Below are 21,143 nucleotides of genomic sequence, written 5' to 3' on the forward strand. Positions count from 1 at the left end.
TCATGGGCATTTCTAAAATCTATGTGCATTGTTATAAAATACACCCTCTCTGCGATTAATTTAGGCGTCAGGATATACACCAAGTTTTACTTGGCGTAATTGACCACAACTAAATTTGGTCATGTGGGCTGGCGCTCAGCGTATTCTATAAACTGTGCAGAAATTTAGACTTATTCTATAAAGTATGCCTAAATTTTATAGCATACACCTAAGCAAATTTCATTTCTGCGCTGAATTTTTAGGTGTGATATATATAATCTAGTCCTCTGTGCTTTTTTTTTTGTTTTTAATGACTCTGTGTGCACATTTATCTGCAAAAGTAACTCTCAAACTTTATAAATTCAACCATCTGTTTTGACCCAAACACCAGTGGAATTTTGGAAAGTTTGGGAGCTGCTTTTGCAAATAAATGTGCGGGGGGGGGGGGGGGGTTATTTTTTTTTAATGACGCTTGTACATTTTTAACTCTAAAGAAGGATTTTATGTGCCCTCTGAAAACTCTTGAAAAAATGGACTGCATAGTCTTAGCAATGAACTGTTTCTGTAGTGGGACTAATGAATGACCTGCTGAACTCATTCAGAACCAGATGTTATTCCTGGTATACAGAGTTCTATTATCTGATGTTCCAAAACACCACTAATTTTAGATTGGAGTCAGGGCCGCCAAAGGGGGGGGGGGCAAGGGGTCAAAATTCCCTGGCCCAGCCTCCAAGGGGGGGCCCGGGCCTGGCACCTGCAAGCATCTTCCTGCTGCCTGCTTCCGGGTTTGTCCTCCCCTGCTCCTGCACGCCACCCAGGACAAAGATGATTACATTAGCATGATATCACATTAATGCAATTTTTGGGTCCTGACTTCCAGCATGGACAGGAGCAGGAGAGGACAGACCGTGAGAGCAGGCATGGAGGATGTGGCTTGCCGGTGCCGAGCCCCTCCCTTGGAGGCAAAGACTGAAAGGTAAGGGGGCGGGCAGGAGCAGTGGTGCGAGTGGGGAGGCAGCTTGCGGCAATCCAGTTCTGCCCCAGGCCTAACTATGTCTCTCGGCAGCCCTGGTTGGAGTTATTGGTTTTTGTGATGTGTTCATGGTTTCATGACCAGGGATTTTGGGTATATTGGATTGGTGCTAAAAAGAGCAGTGTTTCTCTGGTTTGCAGGGCCAGGTTCAGAGTCAGTGAAGGAGAAGGGCAGTCTTATTGTTAGCACAAAAGGACTGATTTACTGTTAGGAAGTCAAGAAGTTGTCTCATTGTCAAAGCAGATGGAACAATCTCATGACCAGAGGATTAAAGAGCAGTCTCCTTGTTAGGGGAAAAGGAGGAGACATCTCTCTAAGGGGGTCTTTTACGAAGGCGTGCTACTGTTTTTAGCATGCGCTAATATTTAGGGGGTACTAAAATTTAGAGATGTCCATATATTCCTGTGGACATCTCTAATGTTTAGCATACCATAAATAGTAGCGCGTGCTAAAAACAATAGCGCACCTTAGTAAAAGAGGCCTTGAGTGTTCCATTTATTCATTGTGGGAAGACATACTTCAGATGGAAGAAATGAGAGCAGGGCAGAGCCTGGAGCTGGTTGTTCTTCTCCCCAATGGACTCGCCACACATTCCACAATATAATTCCATCTCTTCCACGCACTCGTGAAACCGCACAACATGTGTGCGGAGCTCCTGCTGCAGCTCCTTTGTGCGATAAATCCCCTCGCTCAGACAGTGAATCTTCAACATGCTTAGCTGAGAAAGGGGGAAGGGTTGAGGAAAGAGGTCAAGGAAGTAGGAAAAAGAAAAGGGGAGATGGATAAAGAGAAAGATGAAGACAATGAAAGGAAGAGGGAGACAGGACAAAAGAAAAAGGTTAAAAATTAAGCAAGTATAAATATAAGTAGAATGGAATGATGAAAGGAAAAGAAAAAAGAAAAGAACATATCAGAAGAATGAAGAGCAATGATCATTAAAACAGGCTAGAAATAATTTCCATATTATACTGTTTGCTAACCTCTCCATGGGTACATCTATACATAGATGCCTTACCACCTCTTCCATAACAGGGCACAATATCTAGGGACACAATTTCCCCATCTCTCCCTCTGTGTTCATAATATTGGGAGGCACAGTTCTTCCATATTTCTCACACAATAGCAGGGGTCACTGATCCCCATCTCTCCTGTGTGTATAACTGGGGGCACAGGTCCTCTATCACCCCCCCCCCCCCCCCCCCTTGGGTGCACAATATCTGGAGTTAGAGAGACAAAGTATTTCCTGAGTCTCCCTCCTCCTTTCTCACTTCCAGCAAAATGTATAAACTTTGTGTAGGAATATAGACTCCTTATCTACTCTATGCTCCTCAACTAACATTTTAGTCAAGAGAAAAAGATATTTTAGCGTTCTTTACATTTATAATTTTTAACTTTATGTTTAAATCTGTTTATTGACATAGTATGCAAAATGTGATACAAACACAATTCTACCAACCACGGCACTAATACAACAAGCAACTATCAACATTTCTTCCAACGTCAACTGATTTTCTGTTTTTTCCCCCACCCCCCCCAACCAACCCAACTCTCCCTTCCTTCTGGTTTAGCTGAACATTTGTGCATAATTCTGTTAAACACATGAACCAACCAAAACAACCCAAATATTGCGGGAATATAGTGAAAGCACTGAATGTCACCAACAGGCTAATTGCAGAAGAATCCAGGTTGTTCTTTATTGCTCCCTTGTCCCTCAACTATTGCTCCTCTCCCGCCCCCCCATCTCTCTCTAAATCCCAACCTCCCAACCTAATTCCCCCTCCCCCCTGATCCCTTCCCAAAACACAAGCTGCTCAGTCCTCAAGTCCAGCCGGTAACTCAAAGCCAAACACCTCTAGTTTAGAATTCTGCTCCTTGCAAGGGGTTGCAGAGTGTCCCAAAATTTCTCCCATATTCTTTGAAACCTCTTGCCCTCCTCAGAGGACAAATCCAAAAGGCCACGTCTTTCTAGTTTGAGGAGTTCGATCATTTGTATTCTCCAAGCACCAACTGTTGGGGCTCTATCATCTCGCCAATGTTGTAAAAGGACTTTCTTTCCCATCAAAATCGCTCTCTGTAGGAAAGACAGGAAGCCTGGAAGGGTCGGTTTAACATACTTATAGACCTGAAAAAGCATCAGAGGATGTCTCTGGACTGTACGTCCCCAATATTTCTTGATCTCTCGTAAAATTTGTGTCCACAGCTGTAAAACATGCGGGCAGTACCAAAACATGTGGCCAGGTGCCCACTCCTCCAAAGCCTGCCTTCATCGCTCTATCTGGCGAGATGTACAGTCTGAGAGCGAATTTGTACTGCATTTCCCAGTGCCGAGCAAAAATGGAAGCTCTATGGATGGATGAAAGGAAATTACACAGAGTCTCTTCCATTACTTCTGACAGTAAATCTCTAGCCCAACGTTGAGCACTGGTGCGAAAGTCTATATTCTCTGTCGAGTCTTGTAAGGATCTGTGGTGGTATTTTAAAGGCACTGCTGTTTGGGCCCCCAAAGTCAAATCAGAACTCAATGTATCCTGTACATCCTCGCTTAAATTCAACCAGCCTAGGGCTCTGATGTAGTGTTGAGCCTGAAGATAGGCAAAGTGATCCGACTCTCGGAGTTTAAATTCCTTTTGTAGTTCTAAAAATGGTCGGGTCTTACCCTCCTCCGTGACCAACTGATAAATATATTTGATCCCTAGTTGTCTCCAGCGACCAAAAGTCTTTGAGGAGGTGCCCTCTGGGAAGTCAGGGTTATGAAACAAAGGCAAAAAGGGTGTCGCTCTCCAGTCAAAGCGATATCTCTTGCAGAGCCATCTCCATGCCGCCCTCGCTGAGGTTACCAGAGGGCTCTTCCCCATCCTCCCAGGAAGCGCCTTACTAGGTGCATGTAGTGCCCATCCCAGGTGCACAGTTGGGAACATTGCCATCTCTAAACTAGTAGCTGAAAAGTTGTGGTTGTCTGTCAGCCAATCTCTAATAGCACAGGCTATTGTTAGGTGTCGTACGTTTAGCAGCCCCATCCCCCCCCTGTGGTTTCGGCTTCTGAATTATATGTATCGGAAGTCTAGGTTTTTTCTTATTCCACAAGAAATTTTGTATTAGACGATGCAGTTCGCGCTCCTCCCTCTGTTTCAGATATATTGGCAACATTTGGAACTTATATAGCCATTTGGGGATTATTAACATATTTACCAGCCCCACCCGGCCCGTTAGCGAGAGTGGGCAGGAACTCCAAAGCTGTAATAACCGCTTCGTGGTAGTTAGTAATGGTCGCACGTTCCTGTCATATAATGTCTCCATCTCTATTGGAATCTGTACTCCTAAATAACATAATTGATGACTCGCCCATTGTAACGGGAGGTGGCCCCTCCAAGTATCTCGGACTGCATCGTTCAACGGCAAGGCTAGGGACTTTGCCTGGTTCAATGTGTATCCAGACAGCTTGCCGTACGTATCAATGGCGTGCAAGAGGTTCTCTAGGGAGGTCTGAGGGTCACGCAGTAGCAACAGGACATCATCCGCATACGCTAGGACCTTAAGTTCTACCCCCTGTACCAATATACCCCCAATGTCGCTGTGTGCACGAATTTCAGCTAACAAGGGTTCTAAAGTTAACAGGAAGAGTAATGGGGAAAGGGGGCACCCCTGTCGCGTACCCCTTCCTATCTCAAAAGCTGCCATTTGAATCCCATTCACTCGCACTGTGGCCCGTGGTTGGGAGTATAGCGTTTCTATGGCCTGTAGAGCCCACCCCGTCAGGCCCACCTGTCTCAACGTTTCAAACATAAATGCCCAATCCACCTGGTCAAAAGCGCGCTCAGCGTCCAGGCTCACCACCATCTTACCAGTGCCAGGGTTCTCCTCCGAGAGCATGGCCATTATTAGTTTCCTAACGTTAAGGACCGACTGACGTCCCCGCACAAACCCCACCTGATCTTCTTTAATAAGGATTGGCATCAGGGGCGCTAGCCTATCTGCGAGTATACGGGACAACAGCTTGACTTCTACATTAATAAGGGAAATGGGCCTGTAGGAACTGGGCTGTAATGGGTCCCTATCTTTTTTAGGTATCAAACTTATTGTCGCCAGATTAGCATACTTCGGGAAGCGGCCCTCCTCCACCACGGCGTTAAGATATTCGGTTAGGGGGCTCACTGTCTGTATTTTCAACAGTTTATAAAACTCTCCCGACAGACCCCGGCGCCGAGTGCAACTTCAGCGCGCTGACAGCTTTTTGCAATTCTTTAGCCGTTACCGGGCTATCTAACGGCGCCAGACGGCCTGCCGGGATTTTCTCCAGCCCCCGTTCCTGTAAGTACTGCTGTATTCCTCCCCCAGTCTTCTCCGCCGCCCTGCTCCCCCCATATAGTGTGGCAAAGTGGTCTCGAAAGGCTTGTGCTATCTCTTCCATATTATTCGATATCTCTCCCGTGGGTTTTCGTATAGCAGTAATAAAATGAGATTTTCGGGACCCCTTCACCAATCTGGCCAGCATCCCGGCCGCCCTGTCTCCAAATTTATGCAGGTTATATTTCCTATATATAAGGGATCGGGTTAATCGCTCGTGTAGTAAACTGTTTAAGGCTGTCCTGGTGGACACCAACAGCTCATATGTCACCTGAGTTGGGGCTCTGGCGTAGTTCTTCTTTGCTGCCCTTAATTTCTTTTCTAAATTTACTATCCCTTGTGATATTTGTTTATTGCGGGCGCTAACATAGGCTATGATGTCGCCCCTGAGGACGGCCTTGGCAGCCGACCAGAACAAGATTGGGTCTTCCTGATGAATCTGATTATGCACTGAATATTCCTCCCACTTTTTCTGTAGGAAGCCCTCAAATTCCTTAGAGGAATACAAATAAGTTGGGAACCGCCACCCTGACTGTTGCTTAAAGTATGCTGTCGGCTCTACATCTAACCACACTAGCGCGTGGTCCGAGATCTCTTCTGGGCCAATCTGAGCTTCGATGACCCTAGGGAAGAGGTCCTGTGTGGTAAGAATGTAGTCAATTCTAGACTGCGTACGATGCGCCCTGGAGGTGTGCGTATAGTCCCTCTCCTCCCCATGTAAGATCCTCCATGGATCCACCAAGCCCAGCTCCCTGCAAAAGACCTGCAATAACGAGGTGGTGGGATTCTGCCTCGGGTGCTGCTGGCTGGATCTATCCAGCTCTATGTCCATCGTTTGGTTCAGATCACCTGCCAGTATCAGCGGGAGTGTTGCATGCCCCTTGTATTTTGCTAAAAGTTGTGCATAGAAGACATGTGCTGGGGTGTTAGGACCGTAAACTGAAGCTAAATGTAGTTCTGTCCCCTGCAAGTTGAGTTTAACCCCCACTAACCTCCCCTCCCCGTCCTTGAACATCATTTGTGCCTGACACATTAATGCCTTATGGACCAAGATGGCGACCCCCCCTCTTCTACTGGTTGCTGGGGAACAGAATACAGCTCCCACCCAATGGCGTCGCAGTTTCTCGTGTTCATCCTGGAGGCAGGCTATCCCCACCCCATGTCTCTTTAAAGCCACCAAAATTTTAGCTCGCTTAATGGGGGAGGTTATGCCGCCTACGTTCCATGAGATAATGCGCACTCTACCTAAGGCAGCGCTTGACCACAGGGTGTCTGCTACGCTGAAAGGTGCTGCCATTATGTTCCCCAGGGTACCCAGCCTTACCCTGCGGATCTAAGTCCCCAACTGCGCACCACCACTGGAACTGCTCCCCCCAATTATCTAAAATGTTGGTGTACCATTTGATCTGAGCATTCTGGCAATTTGTTACCGTGCTAAATTCAGCTTGTGTGCTTACATTCCCCCCTCTCCACTCCCCCACCCTCCCCCCTCCCTCCCAATCTCTTGATCCCTCACAAAAACTGCCCATAAACAATGGATCCTGGGGGGCTTCTGCGCCTCCCGTTCCCCGACCCTCATAAACACAGAACAAGCAACATAAACCCCTCTGTATTAGGTTCTACATGCATGGATACTTTCCTGCTCAAGCAAGCTCCACATCTTGGAGTATTCAGTTCAGTCATTGCTATTTAAATCCCTCTCCTGAGACTCCAAGCTCTGCATATACTGTTGTGCTTCTTCGGGGGTTCCCAATGCTCTCCATTGTCCGTTGTCTTTCACTTTCAGCACTGCCGGGTAGGCCAGCATGAATTGAACTTTCCGCTCATGTAGTTGTCTACAGAATGGGGTGTACTTTTTCCTCTTTTCCTGGAGCCCTGCCGAGTAATCCTGAAATATTAATATTGGATGACCGTCAAACTTGGTATCATTTCTTTTCTGTTGAAATCCCTGTAAGATTTCATCTTTATGGATGTAGTTATGTACTTTCAGGATCACTGTTCTCGGATTACGCCGGCCATCTTGTTGCTTACCCACGCGGTGAGCCCTTTCCAAACACAAGGGCCCCGCGTGGTCTGACAACGCAAACTCTTTCGACAGCCATTTCTCCAGCATCGATGACAAGACCGAGGCTCCCACTGACTCCGGTAAGCCCACAATTCTGAGATTCGCTCGGCGGGAGCGGTTCTCGAGCTCATCGAGTTTCTCTTGGTAAGTTTCTGTTTTGGCCTCCATCTTTGCCAGCCGCTGCAGCGTGGGGGCCAATGTATCTTCTACTGCCGCCACCCGCTTTTCCAGCTCTCCGGTCCTTCTTTTAGTTTCTGCGGTGAGCAGCTCTAGTGAGTTCAGTTGTGCGGCGACTTTCTCCCATTTCGGATCTATCGCGGCACTCACAACTTCTGCTAGCTGTTTTAGTTGCTCAGCCGTGAACGCCCCGGAGTCGGGTGGCGGTACACTAATTTCTGGCCCTCTCGCCTTCGATGGCTCCTTGTCTTTTTTTGTGCTTTTGGGCGGCATTTGCTTGGAGTCGACGCTCATATATTTGTCCATGCAGTTCTTTTTCGTGGCCCGTTAGATTTCGAGCTCACTTCGTGCGTACAGGGTTGCTAAAATACCAAAATTCAAATCAGGGCCCGGGAGAGCACAAAACCACGTCTGCCTCGCTCTAAAGCATCACGTGACCCCCTAATTTTTAACTTTATATTTTCCATATTTTGAATGATATCATAGTTGCCCCATTGTCCTACATCAATTGTATAATGGCACAAACCTTCAAGACAATTTAATAACCAAAGAGAGTTGGAGACTATGAATAAGATTAAAACATAAGAACATATGCATTGCCATACTGGGATAGACCGAAGGTCCATCAAGCCCAGTATCCTGTTTCCAATATTGGCCAATCCAGGTCCAAGTACCTGGCAAGATCCTAAAACAATAAAATAGATCTTATATGTTGCTTATCCTAGAAATAAGCAGTGTATTTTCCCCAAGTCCATCTTAATAATGGCTTATGGACTTTTCTTTTAGGAAGTGGTCCAAACCTTTTTTTAATCCTGCTAACTACTTTTACCACATTCTCTGAAAATGAATTCCAGAGTTTAATTACATGTTACATGAGAATTATTTCTCTGATTTGTTTTAAATTTACCATTTAGTAGCTTAATTGTGTTCCTCCTTGTATTTTTGGAAAGAGTAAATAAGTAATTCTACCCATTCCACTCCACTCAGTATTTTATAGACCTCTATCATATCTCCCCTCAGCAATCTCTTATCCAAGCTGAACAGCCCTATCCTCTTTAGCCTGTCCTAATCTACTGGGCTCTTACCTTGTTTCCAACTCCTTCTGCCAGCTCCTGGGCCTTCTGCACTATGCTTAGAGCCTAGGAAGAGATGAATATCACAAGTTATAGAGGCACAGATGTATAGAGGAAAGCATCAACATTATTCTGGCCTCTCCCCAGGAGTAGCCTAGTGGTTAGTGCAGTGGACTTTGATCCTGGCGAACTGAGTTCAATTCCCACTGCAGCTCCTTGTGACTCTAGGCAAGTCACTTAACCCTCCATTGCCCCTGGTACAAAATAAGTACCTGAATATATATAAACCGCTTTGAATGTAGTTGCAAAAACCTCAGAAAGGTGGTATGTCAAGTCCCATTTCCCTTCCCTGTTCTAATTTCTAGGAGGAATTAATTATGAAGCTGGAAAATGAAGGTGGTAGATGGGGATGAAAGGAAAAGGAAGATGGAGAAGAAAGAGACTCTCTCATTTGTGAAAATGTCAGATTCCCCAGTGCATTTCTTAGTTTATACTTTAGTGAGATACTTCCACAAAGGAGTGGAGGAGTGGCCTAGTGGTTAGGGTGGTGGACTTTGGTCCTGGGGAACTGAGGAACTGAGTTCGTTTCCTGGCACAGGCAGCTCCTTGTGACTCTGGGCAAGTCACTTAACCCTCCATTGCCCCATGTAAGCCGCATTGAGCCTGCCATGAGTGGGAAAGCGCGGAGTACAAATGTAAAAAAAAATAAAAAAAAGCAGAATCTGCAATCTTCCAATGGCTCTCAGAGAATTTCCTTGTATTTAATCACACAAAACCAATTGGTTGTTGGATTACTTGCCATCTTCCAACCCCGACAATAGTTCCATCTTTGTGTGGTTCCCCACTAACATTAGTTCATAGTTTTAAATACCTTGGAATCATCTTTGATAGAGACCTTTCTTTTACATAAGTACGTTAAGTATTGCCATACTGGGGAAGACCAAAGGTCCATCAAGCCCAGCATCCTGTTTCCAACAGTGGCCAAAGATCCCAAAAAAGTACAAAACATTTTATACTGCTTATCCCAGAAATAGTGGATTTTCCTCAAGTCCATTTAATAATAGTCTATGGACTTTTCCTTTAGGAAGCCGTTCAAACCTTTTTTAAACTCAGCTCAGCTAACCGCATTTACCACATTCTCTGGCAACGAATTCCAGAGTTTAATTACACATTGAGTGAAGAAAAAGTGTCTCCGATTCATTTTAAATTTACTACTTTGTAGCTTCATTGACTGCCCCCTACTCCTAGTATTTTTGGAAAGCGTAAACAGACGCTTCACATCTACCCGTTCAACTCCACTCATTATTTTATAGACCTCTCTCATATCTCCTCTCACCCGCCTTTCCTCCAAGCTGAAGAGCCCTAGCCACTTTAGCCTTTCCTCATAGGGAAGTTGTCCCATCCCCTTTATCATTTTCATTGCCCTTCTCTGCACCTTTTCTAATTCCACTATATCTTTTTTGAGATGTGGCGACCAGAATTGAATACAGTATTCAAGGTGCGGTTGCACCATGGAGCAATACAAAGGCATTATAACATCCTCATTTTTGTTTTCCATTCCTTTCTTAATAATACCTAACATTCTATTTGCTTGCTTAGTCGCAGCAGCACACTGAGGAAAAGGTTTCAACGTATTGTCAACGATGACACCTAGATCCCTTTCTTGGTCTGTGACTCCTAATGTGGAACCTTGCATGACATAGCTATAATTCGGGTTCCTCTTTCCCACATGCATCACTTTGCACTTGCTCACATTAAACGTCATCTGCCATTTAGACGCCCAGTCTCCCAGTCTCATAAGGTCCTCTTGTAATTTTTCACAATCCTCCCGCGATTTAACGACTTTGAATAACTTTGTGTCATCAGCAAATTTAATTACCTCACTAGTTACTCCTATCTCTAGGTCATTTATAAATATGTTAAAAAGCAGTGGTCCCGTTTTAATCCACAATAGAACACTACCTCCTATCCCATGACTCTCCAATTTCCTCTGGACTCTTTCATCAGGTACTTTGTCAAACGCCTTCTGAAAATGCAGATACACAATATCAACCAGCTCTCCTTTATCCACATGTTTGTTCACCCCTTCAAAGAACTGTAGCAGATTGGTGAGGCAAGATTTCCCTTCACTAAATCCATGTTGACTTTGTCTCATTAATCCATGCTTTTGAATATGCTCTGTAATTTTGTTCTTTATAATAGTCTCTACCATTTTGCCCAGCACCGACGTCAGACTCACCTATCTATAACTTCTCGGATCTCCTCTGGAACCTTTTTTAAAAATCGGCATTACATCTTCCAATACCACACTCAATTTTAAGGATAAATTACATATTACTAACAATAGCTCCACAAGTTCATTTTTCAGTTCTATCAGTACTCTGGGATGAATACCATCTGGTCCAGGAGATTTGCTACTCTTCAGTTTGTAGAACTGCCCCATTACATCCTCAAGGTTTACAGAGATTTCATTAAGTTTCTCCGACTCGCCAAGTAAATGCTGTAGTCAAATCCTGTTTTTATGCTCTTCAAAGAGCCGGCTCAAGGGATAGTGGCGCCCCCACCAATCACATCACATTGCATCGCCTCCAGCACTCCCTCCCTCTCTCCCCATGGGTTCAGCATCTCTCCCTCACTTGGGCTGGTATCTCTCCCCTCTCCTGGTCGTCTCTCTTTCCCCCTCCTCGGTCCCCCTTCCTGCGGGTCCAGCACTACTCCTTCACCTCAGCTGTGTCTCAGCCACAGGAAATTGCTTCAGAGGCAGGAGAAAGGTGTGGGAGCAGTGTCAGACTCGTGGGGGGCAGGAGAAGGGTAGAGACTGGTCTGGGAGGGGGGAGAAAGAAAAGACTTAACCTGTAGACCACATATTTTCAAAGCACTTAGCCTTCCAAAGTTCCATAAGTTTCTATGGAACTTTGGAAGGCTAAGTGCTTTGAAAATATGCCTCCAGGTGAGCTCAGAGGCTGGGTATTTTGGTGCCCTTAATCACTGAAGCCCTGGGCCAGAGCCTCAACTGGTCCAATGGCTAAGCTAGCCCTTGGCTCTTCAGCAGTTCCATGCAATTCACTCATTTTTGGATCATTCTTCTCAAATCACTATGCTTCTTGCCTTAGTGATCTGAACACTCGATTACTGTAATATCATCTATGCCGAATTACAATGCCTACAGTCGATACAGAACTTAGCAATAAGAATATTATGTCGTTAGCTACTTTGATCATGTTTCCTCGCTCCTAAAGCATCACCATTGGCTCCCTGTTATCCACAGGATAAAATTTAAAGTCCTTACTCTTGTCCATAGGACTTTTTACTCACACATTCCTTCATATCTCTCTGCCTATATTATTCCATACGTCTCCTCATGAGGTCTTTGCTCTCTAGACAATTGCCGCCTTTGTTTGCCTCCTCTGTCTTTTGCTCATTTAGAATCCACTCGGTCCTCTTCATTCTTTTACTTAGCACTTTCCCCTGGACTCATACCTAAATACCTCTGTCTGGAAATATCCTACCCCAAAATGTAAAAACAGTTTAAAAACTCACCTGTTTTCAAACACATTTGATACATAAATACCAATGTGCACTACACCTCAGTTAATAAGTAGCAGCACCCCTTTTTCCCTTCCTTTCTTACCTCTCTATTTGTGTTTCTTTTTTTTTTCCTATTTTATTTGTAGTTCCATTTCTACTTTTAAAATTTGCTTTTGTTGTATATCGCCTTGCTGTAATTTTACAAAGGCAGTATATTAAGATAAATAAATCATAAAAGGAAGAGGAGGTAAGGGCAATGGGAGCATTATCATCAAACCAACAGGGAAATGATACATAACATAATACAATGAAGTTATTTCTAACACAGCTTCTCACCAAACAGCCCAAGATGTGGTATAAGAATTGAAAGAAATTGTTATGTGTTACCTAATAGCAGAATCAATACAATAACAAAACAGAACATTAATAAATCAATGTTACAAATCCAAAAGAGCTGGGAATATAGCAGAAAACTTAATAGAAAACTAAGACATGAATTTATATGAATGAAGTCTCTAGTTCATGTTCATAGTTTGACATTATAAAGTGTGCTTAACAAATCATCCCATATCTTTTAGTCTTTTGAAAAGATCCATATAACAGTTGGAAGACCTTTCAACCTGTAGCTTGTCATTGACAAGAGGAAGGTCTTTCATCTTGCAAGTAACTATTGGTGATTGAAGGAATTTTGTACTATTGTTTACTGTTGTCAATGGGAAACCTTTTCCTACATATTGTTGGCTGTTATTGGTGATGAGAGCCTTTCATCTCGTAGACTGCTGTTGGTAATGGGAAGGCCTTTCATCCCATAGGCTACGGTTGATAAGGGAAGACCTTTCATCCTACAGGTTGCCTTTGATGATGGAAAAACGTTTTTTTATTATTGCTTACCACTACCCACCCCAGCAAAATAAAAGTATCTTTGTATTTAAATTTGCCTGCAAGCAAGAGGACCTGAACACATCCTGATAAAGTAGATATGGTTATAGGTCTCCATTTCAGAAGAATTAGGCTCTGTAAGATTGATATAGAGCAAGGCCCATTGCCTGAGACAAGTCGTGATCAGGATGAGGTATTTGATCCAACCTCCACGTGTAAGCATTGATAGACAAGTCTTCCAAATAGGTCAGTTTCAAACTCCTCTTATTGACCTATAAGTGCATTCACTCTGCAGCTCCTCAGTACTTCTCCACTCTCATCTCTCCCTACATTCCTCCCCGGGAACTTCGTTCACTGGGTAAATCTCTCTTATCTGCACCCTTCTCCTCCACTGCTAACTCCAGACTCCGTTCCTTTTATCTTGCTGCACCATGTGGCTGGAATAGACTTCCTGAGCCGGTACATCAAGCTCCATCTCTGGCCGTCTTCAAATCTAAGCTAAAAGCCCACCTTTTTGATGCTGCTTTTAACTCCTAACCCTTATTCACCTGTTCAGAACCCTTATTTTATCATCCCACTTAATATTCCCTTATCTCTTGTTTGTCCTGTTTGTCTGTCCTAATTAGATTGTAAGCACTGTCGAGCAGGGACTGTGTCTTCATGTTCAAGTGTACATTGCTGCGTATGTCTAAAGCGCTATAGAAATTATAAGTAGTAGTAAGTAGTAGTAGATAGATAACTAATGGAATATTTTTAATGAATTACAAGATTTCTTGCACAATGACAACATAGAGCACTGCTTTTTTTTTTTGATCTATCACTCACCTGTTCTAAATTTGAGCTGAAGGTGAGCTACATTCAGATACACAATTTATTTTGCTGCCCAAATGTACTTACTATCTAAATTGGAGGATTAAATGACTTGCCTAGGATCACAAGGAGCGTAAGTGGGATTTGAACCCTGGCTTTCTGGTTCTCAGCTTGCTGCTCTAACCAATAAAATACTTCTCCATTCCACAGCAACAGGAATATGGATGGAGTATACAGAAAAAACCAGTAGCATTTGTCAGGGTACGGGAAAGTACACATACTATAGACAGGATGAATATGAGCCGCTCACAAGATGTTCTTTTCTTCTTTCTCCTAATAAATGGTTTACAAACGGAATCAGTGACCTTAACTCCACCAGCAGCCAATAAAAGGAAGCATTTTAATATAATTGTTACTAAGGTTTATATTTTAACGTTATCCACCAAGAACAAGTTAACTTAGATTGAGAGGGGCCTCAACCAATTGCATGGCTGGAAGGGTATTTGACAGCTAATGTTTGCTCATCGCTGTTCTAAGCCATACAGATGCACAAGCTTCAGGCACCTCTGCTACACATCAACTAGAGGTCAGGCTACTGCGATGGCCACTCCAGAGAAAGAGCTTGGCACCCAAGCAGCTCATCCTGGCTCCCTCTCCACATGCTGGTTCAGCTAGGAGAAAGAAGGTGGGGGCCATTTGCTAGGATGGGTGGGTGAGAATGAGAAACTCTGCTGAGAAAGGTACTGAAGAGATATATTCTCTGGTAGTCTATATAAAAATGTGTGTTGCACACCCAGGCTACTCCCTCACAAGTTATCACTTTACATATGGTTTAATAACCTACTGTGGTTAATGTACAGTTTTGGATTACCCTGTAAACGTGACCTTTTAGCACAGATGTGGGAAACTTTCATACACAGAGGGCTGCATGAATGTCAGTACCACTCCTAGAAGGCCACATGAATGTCAGTACTATCACTAGTGGGCTGCAATGTTACATAATGTCAGAACCAGAAATGCACAGAGTTCCATAGACCTTCTGTGATAAATAAATAAGTAAAAATGTAACTAATAACAATTAAAACAAACTGCAAGAGTAGCAATTCTGAAAATATTTATAGAATACAGTATTTAAAATCTCCAAAACTGCTAATGACATTTCCCCCTGGATTCTATATAAGGTGCGACAAATAGCTTGCATTAAATAGTGTGCACAGCCAATTTATGCATGCTACTCAATTGGTTAACGAGCCAATTAGTGAAGATAATTGGGCAATAACCAATTATCACTAATTGGCAATAATTGGAAGTTACACTTACTTTTTTTTAGGTGTATTCTATAAAGAGGCACTTGTAAATTCCAATGCGTGTAGAAGATAAGGGGGCACAGCCATGGGAGGAGTGTGGGCATGTCAGGGGTGTCAACCACACTTATGTGTGAAGTTATAGAATTTGGGGAAAATGTGCATACATTTAGGCACAGGTATTCATACCAGGTTTTCAGTGGCGTAAATGGCCTATGTGCTATTCTATAAACCACATCTTACTGTAGATGTGGTTTATAGAATATTGCTAGGCACGTTATTCCAACGCGCCTACATTTTGGATGCCATATGCAGAATCTGGCTCTTTAAGTGTATACTTCCACATAAAATTCAATAGCAGGCCGCAGGTTACCCACCCCTCTTTTTGCGAGGATTGGAATTGTTCACCCCTATAAAACAGAAGAACAAACAACACTACAGATGGTAGCTTCAGCTCATCCTCCTTGGACTCACCTTGTCTAGCTCCTTCTGGCTCAGCCAGCACTTGGCCATTCCCAGCATTACCTGGATCTGTCCCAGGCGGTTCCCGATCTCTGTCATGATAATTATGGAAGAATCATAGCGTGGAAACGCTTTCTGTAGTGGGAAAGAGAGAGAAAGGTCACAGCCTCTCTGCATAATCTCTGCACATTTTCCTTCTACGGATGGGAGAGGGGGAATTTGAAGAAGTACATCTGTCATCTTTTTCAGCTCTTCACAATGTGCAGTTGGTGATAAAAGTCATGCTGCCTCTTTTTCCTTACATGTGTCTATGGGGCCTGTTTTTATAATGGGGCATGTTTGTAAAATGTTCAAAAAGCACTAATTATAAAGGCTTAAAGTTATAAATGCAAAAGTGAAAGCAGCAATTTCACGCAGGGAGACCATCAGAACAGGTATCTGAAGGACAAAGTAGCTCAAAAATAATTTGCATTTCAATCATCAGTCCCAATTACTAATTAAAATACAAAAATACATATAGGGTCCTTTTATCAAGCCACACTAGAAAGTGGCCAACAATGCAATTAGCTTGTGGGTTTGCTGTGCGTTCCAGCCAATTTCTAGCGTAGCTGAAAACTGGCCATGGTTGGGGGGGGAGGGGGTTACTGGCCATGCGCTAATTTCCCCATTAGTGTGTGGCCATTACCGCCAGGAGCCCTTATTGCCACCTATATAAGGAGGTGGTAAGGTCTCCCGTGCTACGCCTTCATCCTACAGTAATACCCTTTTACCGCACGGTAGGCCTAACGCACCGTAGTAAAAGGGCCCCTATATATTACTGAGCTTGAGAGCCAACCAAGAAGAGCACCAACACAATCACATTTCAAGCTCCTGGCTTTGCGTCAGGGCAACTGCATTCAATAATATATTGAATTAATAAACATATTAATTTCAACTCCATGTCAGCTTCAGGAGACTGATGATTGAATTGCGGGATATTTTTGAGATGATTTGTCCTTCAGTTACCTGTTCTGATGGCCCCTTCGCTACACTTTTTTGAAGTTGCTGCTTTCACTTTTGGATTTATAATTTTATTGAATTTGTAGGGTTTATTAGGAAGCATTTTTCTTTGTTTCAGCCTATAAAAACATTTTTTTGGACTGTTGGTGTTATCATCTATATAATAATTTGTACCCTCTGCTTCCCTGGATGGATGGCTGTCTGGATTCGTAACATCCTGACATCAGCTCGCCTTCAGCGTTCCCCGCCCTCACGTAAGGATGAAATGACATCGGAGGAGGGCGGAACACTGAGAGGGAAGGCAAGGGAACACTGGAGGCAATGCGAGCCCAGCCTGCCTGCCGCCGCTGTGACCTGAGGTAAGATGGACAGCTTACAGGCAGGGCAGCAGGAAGGACAGAGTCACTGGCCATGGAGGGGAGGAGAGAATCACTGGACATGGATGGGATGGGAGGGAAGGGCACAGGACAGTTGCTGTACATGGATGGGATGGGAGGGAAGGGCAGAAGCGACGCTGGATATCAATGGGATGGGAGGTGAAGGGAGAATGGCGGTTCATTTAAAAACATAATCGCCATTACATGATAGCCTTGCTAGCCGCCCATTTCATTTTTTTTTTCGAAACGGGCCTTTTTTTGCTTGTTACTTTATAAAGGTAACTGTCTCATGAATATAATAAGATCAAAAACAACTGTTAATGAATTTTTATTTTGTTTCGTGGGCCCTTCATATATATTATTTATTTATTTGTAACGCTTATACCCCACGCTTTCCTGCTTATTAGCAGGTTCAGTGCGGCTTACATAGTATTTCAGGTTTACAAAGTAACATAGAATGGATACAGCCGCAATATAGTGAATAAAGGTCAATTGGATGTGGGTAAGTTAGTTGAGCAAGGTAGGAGGATCGTAAAGGTAGGGAGTGGGAGGAGGGTATGTATTGGGAATAGTGTGATGTTTAGTAAGGAAGAGTGTATAGTGAGGGGTGGAAGAGGGATGGACTTAGAAAGGATAAATGGGGGAGAGTATTCCAGGTTCTGTCTTCATAATCTGATCCGGGTAACGGAGGTGGATTTCTATTTTAAGTCTATTTTATTATCATATAAAGGCTATGAAACCTGTTCTCAAAATTCATGTTTCACTACCAGCTTTCAATAGTTCTGATCATCAGCCCCTTAATTTTTTAAAAATGAAGCATTTTGTGTTATTACTTTCACAATTATTCAAAAGACAGTTATAAGCGTAATAGTCTAACGTAATCACTTTTCAAGCTGAAGCCTTGTGTCCGGGTATTATACACCTCTGTCTTTGGTATAACCAATTTCTTTATTTAGAAACATAATAAAAATTCATTAACACCTCGATGATGGTATTAATTGATGAAGAAGTGTTGTTTTGAAGAGTATTATTATATATTCACTTCTAGGGTGGATGTTGGTGTTGATTTTGGTACTGTATAAAGGTCAAAAAACTGCTAAGAGCAAAAAATTAGGATAGAAACTAAGTAATGTGTATTTGCTCTTGAATTAGAGATTCAACTGAGCGTTTGACCTAGAGATTGTTAATTAATAATAATTAGCCTCATACGCCCAGGGTATCTATATATTAAGATACCACTGACTCCCGTTTGAACAGTTTTTGCGTTATAGACGCATTTGTGATTCTTCTGAAAAATATAAAAAATCTGCTATTCAATTGAAGGAGAAATTCCATGAGAGAGGATACCCTAAACATATAGTTCAACATGCCTACAAGAGAGCTCTTTTCAACCACAGGGAATTCTTATTAGAACCAAAACAACAAACGACAGTGAAACAAAATACTCCATGTATTATGCAATACACATCCTTGTCATCTAAAATTGCAAGAATTATCCATAAGCATTGGAATATTTTGTCTACACATAGGATATTTGCAGATCAGAAGTGTATGGTATCTTACTCTAGAAAGGCTAATTTATCTGATATACTGTGAGGCTTATTTTCGAAAGAGAAAAACGCCCAAATTCCGACCTAAATCGGGAGATGGATGTCTTTCTCTTGTGGGTGCCCAAATCGGTATAATCGAAAGCTGATTTTGGGCGTTTCCAACTGCACTCCGTCGCGGGAACGCATAAAGTTGACGGGGGCGTGTCGGAGGCGTGGTGAAGGCGGGACTGAGGCGTGGTTATCGGCTGAGCAGAGATGTGCGTGCTCGGCCGATAATGGAATAAAGAAGGGCGTTTTCAGAGAGAATTTAGGTCACTTTTGTTGGACCCGTTTTTTTCACGAACAGGTCCCAAAAAAGTGCCCTAAATGACCAGATGACCACCGGAGGGAACCGGGGATGACCTCCCCTGACTCCCCCAGTGGTCACTAACCCCCCTCCCACCAAAAAAAAACGAATGTTAAACACTTTTTTCCCAACTTGTAAGCCAGCCTCAAATGTCATCCCCAGCTCCATGACAGCAGTATGCAGGTCCCCGAAGTAATTTTAGTTTAGTTAGTGCTGTGCGGGACCCATGCAGAGAGGAAAAATCGGAAGAAAAAAAAAAACAAGCAAGTGCAGTCAGGGACGTCTAAATTAGGAGGATAGTAAAAGGGGGAATAGAACCAGCAACCTTCTGATTACAAGCTCAGTGCTCTAGCCAGTGAACCACATTATTCAGGTGCTTAGATGTCCTTCCCTTTCCATTAAGTCCCTCCAAGTTTCTGTCAGCCAATCACCGCTGTTTAGCTGACACAGATGTCAGCTAAATGAGCTGTGATTGGCTGACAGAAACTTGGAGGGACTTAATGGAAAGGGAAGGACGTCTAATCAGTGGTGCACTGGCTAGAGCAATGAGCTTGTAATCAAAAGGTTGCTGGTTCAATTCCCCCTTTTACTATCTTTTAATTTGGACGTCCCTGACTGCACTTGCTTGCTTGTTTTTTTTTTCTTCCGATTTTTCCTCTCTGCATGGGTCCCGCGCAGCACCAACTAAAGTAAAATTGCTCTGGGGACCTGCATACTACTGTCATGGAGCTAGGTATGATATTTGAGGCTGGCATAGAGGCATCTCAGGGGGACCAGTGCACTACGAATGCTGGCCCCTCCCACGACCAAATGCCTTGGATTTGGTCGTTTTTGAGCTGGGACGCTTCGGTTTCGATTATCGCTAAAAAACAAAAACGCCCAGCTCAAAAAACGCCCTAATCCAATGTATTTTCGAAAAAAAAGATGGACGTCCATTTTTTTCGAAAATACAGTTCGGCCCGCCCCTTCACGGACCCGTTCTCGGAGATAGACATTTTTACAAATGGGCGTTCGCGTTCGATTATGCCCCTCTGTGTCATTCAGATATCTGGACTGAAAGGAATTCAATATATAAGGGTCATTCTAGATGTAATAAATGTACTATGTGTAATATCATGGAGGAAGAAAATAAATTTTGGGACCCGATTAAGAACCAATGGATCTTTTTAAAATGTCGAACGGATTGTACTTCTAAAGCGGTCATTTATATGATTACCTGCCCCTGCAAGCTTAGATATATAGGGCAAACTAAGCGTATGCTTAAAACTAGTTTAAGTGAGCATAAACATGGTATCCAATCAGAAAAGCTACATATGCCTCTGGCTAAACACTGTGTAGAGATGAGACATGCTTTTGACCAACTTAAATGTATGGTCATTGAACAGTTAATTGACAACGGGAGACGTGGAAATATTTCAAGAGTCTTACATCAAAAAGAACAAAGGTGGATTTATCGTCTACAAACAGTTAATCCGAAAGGGTTAAATGGACCCATGGAGTGGGTTGCATTCTATTAATTTGTGTTCCATTGATTGGTTATTTAGGAGATGAGGTGAGCAGAAGGAGGAGTCAACCTCAAGGCGTCCTATAAAAACTATCGCCATTTTGTAATGGTTGTTCGCATTGATAAGAAGAAAAAATTGTGTCATTCTTTCTTATTTTTTCCTGAGGAAGCAGCGAAACAGTGGGAGTCCTATTTCTGTCGAGAAATAAGAGAGAAGTGAGGAGATGTTGAATCCCATGTAGGAGAGAAAGTGATATGAATCCTGTGGGGGAGCAGTGAGATTTGAAGATGGTCACCAAGATTGATTGGAGAAAAAATATATTATTACGGAGTTTGGAAACCCTTTGTTGGTGAAGCTAAGTATATGTATTTTTCAATCTGGATGCCACTTTATTTATTGATTGGGACATTTACAATTTTTGTCTTCTGACCCTTATAGACCAAATTTAAGTAGAGGAGTGTGGTAGCCGTGTTAGTCCACTCTTAAGGTTATCAATAGAAATCAAACAAAATAAAACATGGAAAAGAAAATAAGATGATACCTTTTTTATTGGACATAACTTAATACATTTCTTGATTAGCTTTCGAAGGTTGCCCTTCTTCCTCAGATCGGAAATAAGCAAATGTGCTAGCTGACAGTGTATATAAGTGAAAACATTCAAGCATTACTATGACAGTCTGACAGGGTAGGAGGAGGGGGGGTGGGTAGGAAG

General features: G+C 43.2%; 1 protein-coding gene across 1 annotated transcript in view; it reads right to left on the reverse strand.

Moving 5' to 3' along the window:
• The window catches only part of RAPSN (receptor associated protein of the synapse), an 85,748-nt gene that overhangs the window by 7,934 nt on the left and 56,671 nt on the right, over nt 1–21,143 (reverse strand). The window contains exons 6-8 of the mRNA XM_030199488.1: nt 15,667–15,789; nt 8,684–8,737; nt 1,531–1,730 (exon numbers count right to left, since the gene is read on the reverse strand). Of these exons, the coding sequence (XP_030055348.1) occupies nt 1,531–1,730; nt 8,684–8,737; nt 15,667–15,789 (377 nt within the window). The remainder of the gene's footprint in view (nt 1–1,530; nt 1,731–8,683; nt 8,738–15,666; nt 15,790–21,143) is intronic.

The sequence above is a fragment of the Microcaecilia unicolor genome, chromosome 4, assembly GCF_901765095.1.
Source record: "Microcaecilia unicolor chromosome 4, aMicUni1.1, whole genome shotgun sequence".
NCBI classification, from domain to species: domain Eukaryota; kingdom Metazoa; phylum Chordata; class Amphibia; order Gymnophiona; family Siphonopidae; genus Microcaecilia; species Microcaecilia unicolor.